The sequence below is a fragment of the Typopeltis vanoorti genome, chromosome 18 (assembly GCF_054136105.1).
Source record: "Typopeltis vanoorti isolate ZY-2024b chromosome 18, IOZ_Tvanoo_1.0, whole genome shotgun sequence".
Classification (NCBI taxonomy): domain Eukaryota; kingdom Metazoa; phylum Arthropoda; class Arachnida; order Uropygi; family Thelyphonidae; genus Typopeltis; species Typopeltis vanoorti.
Window position 1 is genome coordinate 94,809,758 of NC_143566.1, and position 6,000 is coordinate 94,815,757.

Below are 6,000 nucleotides of genomic sequence, written 5' to 3' on the forward strand. Positions count from 1 at the left end.
TGCATCTCTCTGTTCTTTTGCTTCTGTGTTATACCATCTGCTATGCATTTCGCCAACCACTCAGTCTCACGTTTTGTTCTGTGAAAAGCTTCAATTAAGTGCACTATCTTTTCCATTACCATCTGGTGATTCTTTTCATTTTCCACCATGTCATTTGTACAGTCACCCATACTGCTTGTACCAATCATGGTAAATGCATTATCATGCATTTCATCTTTCAACTACTACTATCATTTTTCTTACTCTCTTCACACTTCTTACATATGCTCACAAAACACTTATGACAAACACATTCTCCAGTTTTGTTCTCCTTCCATAAATCTCTTGTTCCATGAAGTGCACACATTTCACACATGCTACAGAGAAAAAAATCATGTACATTAAAATTGTCTGTCACTGTTTTACACATCGGCACCATGACACACAATACAAAGTACAATTAAAAGTTTTATCGTGCCTTATAAAAATCTTCAGTCAATCTTTAAAAATTACACAATTTAGCACACTGCCTTTACAGTTAATCAACTTTCAATCTTTTCAATACTTTCAATACCTTAATTAACAAGTTCACTCATCATTTATCTGAAAGTAATATAAAACCAACCAAACAAATCCATTTATTTATGTATTATGAATCGATGCTTTTGTTAATCTAAAAATAATAAGTGATATTCGGAGCTAAGAGATAAATCATATTTAAAAATTAATTGGTTATATTGGATTCATTTTAGTCTGATAAATATGGCTTACAGTTTTATGAGAATCTGTTTAAGTATTGTTTGAACAGTTATTAAGGGGGGGGGGTAACTGTTACCTGTATTATACACTGTATATTACTTGTTATGGCACCAATACCTACCAGAACAGTAGCTGAATTCAGTATCTACGACTCTGCTTGCTTCAGCAAGCAAGAAGAAGAGAGAATTGCAAAAAAAAAGGTGTGTTAAATCAGTAAGCCTATGTGTTGGAAGTGTTTGGAAAGAGTACTACAAGTGTAAAGAGAGTAAATGTGAAAGTGGAGGTGAATGACAAAAAAAGCAGGAAAATTCAAGTGGGTTAGCAAGATTGTTTAGAAAGTGTTTAATTTGTTCATTAATGACATAGGAAAGGATCTGAGAGGAACTGTTCAGTTATTTGCCGATGATACAAAGCTGGGTAGAGCAATATTTAATACAGATGATGTCAAAATTTTGTAGGATAATTTGGATAGATTGGTAGACTGGGCAAAGGAGAATGGATGTCATTTTAATGTGGCAAAGTATAAGGTTATGCATTTTGGGATGAAAAGTTTTAACTCCCTATCCACTAATACTCCCAAGCCAGAGACTTGGGAGTTTAGTGGATAGGTGGTTAAAGTTTAGGGGACACATAGCAAAAGTGGCTAGAGCAGCTAATCAGATCACTTGGTTACTGAAGAATACTTTGATGAGCAGAGACAAGCAGCTTATTGTTCCTCTTTATCAAGCCTTGATAAGACCCCATCTTAACTATTGCATGCAAATCTGGGCATCAGGATTTCTTGATGATGAGGAGGAGGAGGTGGAGAGGATCCAGAGGCAAGTGACCAAGATGGCAGGTGATACGGAATGAACCTTATGAGAACAGGTTGAAGTAATGAACCTTATGAGAACAGGTTGCAGATTTGTGGGATATAGAAACTAGCTGATAGGTAGAAAAAGGGTGATATGATTGAGATATACAAATTACTGAGGGGTTTTTACAAGATTGATTCAGAGGAAATTTTTCAGAACACATATGGTGGTGGGAGAACTAGAGGCCACCCTTGGAAACTGTGCAAGAATGTATAAGGGTGTTAGAACTAGGTTTTTTGCTTGGAGAGTAGTGAATGAGTGGAATAGGTTGCCAGAGTCTGTTGTGGGTACCATGATGTGAATGAGTTCAAAGCAAAGTATGATAGATACTAAATAAATATTGGACAGTTCTTGACATAATTTCAGGGCCTCCTTTGATGAGTTTAGGGGCCTCACTCAAGAGTTGCCCATAATAATAATAAGGTAAGATGTAGAAGTGACCAAAGGTGAAGAAATGCAGATGATGAGAATGGTGAGATGGTAATGAAAGATATAGAGATCTGAAAGTTCTCGGTATCCATAGATGACAACACTATTGGGAAGATTTCTGTTTTCTAAATTGGTGCATCTGTCATAAGCATCCATGTGAAATTGCAAGTCATTCTGTCAAGTAAATTTGTTTTATACAGCTGTCTGATATCCCTTGAAATGGATAAAATTGAGTATTGTACATTATAAAATTCTTTGTAAAAGAAAGTTTAATGCCAAAAGAAATTCATTTGAAGTTAATAAGTTTATGGGCACTCTTCTCCTTCATTTTCGACAATTAAGAAATGGGCTGCCGAGTTTAAACATGGCCACATCAGCCTTGAAGATGATCCACATGAAAGATGTCCACAAAGCGTAACAATAATTCATTAATCAAGCACATGATATGGTATTGGATGACCGGGTAAGTCAAAGTGCGTGAAACTGCTGAGACTATAGGCATTTCAAAAGAACGTGCAAGATATATTTTGCATGAAGAATTGCATATGAAAAAGCTTTGTGCAAGATAGGTGCCACGCTTGCTCACAGCAGATCAAAAATGCACTCGCATGAAAATCTCTGAACAGTGCTTGGAGCATTTTAACAAGAATAAAATTGATTTTGTGTGTTGATTTATTACTATGGATGAGACTTGGATTCACCATTACACACCAGAATCCAAACAGCAGTCAAAACAGTGGACAGAAGCCGCAGCGCCAAAGAAGACAAAGTCATTTCCATCAGTAGGAAAGGTCATGGCATCGGTGTTTTGGGATGCTTTTGTTTATTAATCATCTTGAAAAGGGTAAAACAATAACCAGGGAATATTATTTCGATCTTTTAACCAGACTAGACAAAAAACTTTGTGAGAAAAGACCTGGTTTGCAGAAGAAAAAACAATCATCTTTCATCAGGACAATGCACCTGCCCACAAAAGTGTTTTGGCAATGGGAAAATTAAATGATCTACACTATGAATTGTTGGAACATCCACTTTATTCCCCAGATTTAGCTCCCTTTAACTTCTATTGGTGCCCTCCCTCGCTGGTCAGTGTTTTTCTTCGAATCAAGAGGCGATTGCAGCTGTAGAGGAGTATTTTGCAGATCTTACTGAGAACCACTACAGGGACAGGATAATGGCACTGGAGAATTGCTGGAATAAATGTTTTAGTCTTAAGGGAGATTATGTTGAAAAATAGAAATAAATTTGAAATTATAAATTCGTTTTTTCATTGTTAGGCCGAGAACTTTTGAGATCACCCTCGTATGTGGAGCTACATGGGACAAAACAGGATATAGAACAGCTGGACAAATGCCTGGCAAGGTATGGCAGAGAAGTGTGGGAAAGAGAGAGTATGAGAGAGGAGAAAGCAGAATATGAAAGAGCAAAAGAAGGATAGTTTCATGTGGATACTCCATGATAAGAGGAGAGCTTGAGAAGAGTGTGATAATAACATGTTGCTGTTGGGCAGATATTAAGAATGTTAGCGATGCTATTAGGATGAACATCACTAACCATCCTTCCACCTGCAACTTGCCAATAGAATCATGGTGACAAGTGTGGCATGTGAGATGATATGAATGAGTTGTTAGCCCAAGCAAATGAAGAAAGTGATAGCATAAAGATTATGAGTCTGCTGTCACAGAATGAGAGAAGCAAATTGAGAAGGATCATAACTGCAAATGAGTTAGTGCATAGATTGAGCAAGAGAAATAATGTGGAGTTTGAAGATGTGTGGCATGAGTTAGGTGTCTTGAGAAAGTGTTGTTCAGTGATAGTTCAGAAGTGAAGTATCAGGAAACCTAGTGTTCAGGGGAGTTCACGAGAGCAGGTCAGGAAGCCTTAAGCTTAAGGTGGATGAGTGGAAGAATGATCAAATAATGCTGAGTGTAGCTCCCCACATTTTGAAACTGAGAAGGATAGACAACACAAGATGTGAGGGAAGTTGGAGGATGAAAGAGATAATGAAAATTATGCATTACTAATGCCAGAATCAGATGAATGATGGGGGGGGGGGGGAATGATGTGTTTTTAGAAGCTAGGAACTGTTGATCGACAAGTGATGCATGTTCAGGCACGTTCTCATGGTGAAGAACGTAGTCATTGTTGGAAGTTCCCCCCCCTTAGTTAGACTATAATAAATTTAGTTGAATCCTTTATCCAAGTGTAAGCAAACAAAGTTTACACCTGAAGTATCTTCAGGACTGAGGCAACTCGTGGTAAGGGTGGACCAAGCTCTCATCACTACTCATCTTAGTATCTCCCATAATGAAAAGCACATCTTGCAGACATGTATAATACTATGCATTAAGGGAAGAGCCACTATCCAGACTGGTTTCGACCTTTATTGAGGTCTCGTCAGTGGGAGCCAGACCCAGAGGTGGTGATACTAAGGTGGAAGTAATGGAGAAGTCACAAACTTTGTTTGCTTACACTTGGATAAAGGATTAAACTAATTTATTATAGTCTAACCAAGTGAAAAAAAAAAAAAAAACTTCCAACATCTTTCTCTAAGTCCAGAGTTATTTAATAATAAGGTGAGACATCTTTTGGCAGCTCATATAGGTAAATATGACTTCTCCATTACTTCCACCTTAGTATCACCACCTCTGGGTCTGGCTCCTGCTGCCCTGGGTAGTGATCCTTCCCTTAAATTAGCTAAACGGCTAATTTAATTACAAAACTTAGTGTAACTACTATACTTAAATTTTTAAATGCAGAAAACGCTTTTTTTTTTCCTATATTAAAAAAAAAAAAGTTTCATTTGCCTATTAAGGGGAGCTTATAAGTTAAGGATAGTCAACATTGTTCTTCATTACGTTATCCATGTTTAGTATAAAATAAAAAATGATACTTACAATGTATCGTAATGTTTCAACACTTTGACAGTTTCATCGTACTTTTTTCGCTAAACGGCTAATTTAATTACAAAACTTAGTGTAACTACTATACTTAAATTTTTAAATGCAGAAAACGCTTTTTTTTTTCCTATATTAAAAAAAAAAAAGTTTCATTTGCCTATTAAGGGGAGCTTATAAGTTAAGGATAGTCAACATTGTTCTTCATTACGTTATCCATGTTTAGTATAAAATAAAAAATGATACTTACAATGTATCGTAATGTTTCAACACTTTGACAGTTTCATCGTACTTTTTTCGCTTTTTCTTTGAATGAGAGCATGAAGGTGCACTGGAAGTGTGAGAGCGTTTACTCGGAGTCGCCATTCTAGATCGAATTAATTACACATATTCCTTTGGTTAATTACACAGAATTTCTTTTTACAAACAAATCACACTCAAAAGAAGAGAAGAAATGAACATCTTTCTTGTACTTTAGGAAGTTGAAATAAAATATGATTTTATAACTTCCTAAAAAATGTACTAAAAAGTTATAAGTGAAAAAAAACATAAGATTTATGAATATACTCCATTTTAAGGCTGTTGTTATATGAGTGAATGGTTTAATGTAGTAACATCGTTTAAGTGCTTTAGTTATATGCTAAATGTTCTGTCTTTTGATAGTCAGCTGTTTCTGAAAACCGACATGATGTATCTTGGGTTATACTGCACCAAGATTTAAAATCTAACCAGGAACAAAGTTATTAATCTCACAGGAACAAACTGTCATAATGTAACCGTTATGTAAACATATCATATACATTAAACATAATAATATAACAACAAACCGAACACATATTGCACATTAATTATCACAACAGAACTGCTCCGATATCAAACTCGATGGTGGTGACATCTGAACCATGCAAAAGAGTTTGTAAATATTTATATCAGATACAATCACTTCTTTTAACATATTGCTTCCTTTTTCTGAACCTGTCATTACGAGTTCATTTTGTCAACATTCATCAATATTTATCATTCCCTCCTCTTTTTTTTTTTTAAGAAAGGTGATTTTTACAGATCATGTATGTTTTTTTATT

General features: G+C 35.7%; 1 protein-coding gene across 1 annotated transcript in view; it reads right to left on the bottom strand.

Annotated features, from left to right (window-relative positions):
* Positions 1 to 5,782, bottom strand: part of LOC150096955 (retinitis pigmentosa 9 protein-like) — a 63,587-nt gene extending 57,805 nt beyond the window's left edge. The window contains exon 1 of the mRNA XM_090408446.1: positions 5,169 to 5,782. Within this exon, the coding sequence (XP_090264572.1) occupies positions 5,169 to 5,284 (116 nt within the window). The 5' untranslated portion in view covers positions 5,285 to 5,782. The remainder of the gene's footprint in view (positions 1 to 5,168) is intronic.
* Between the last annotated feature and the right edge of the window lie 218 nt (positions 5,783 to 6,000).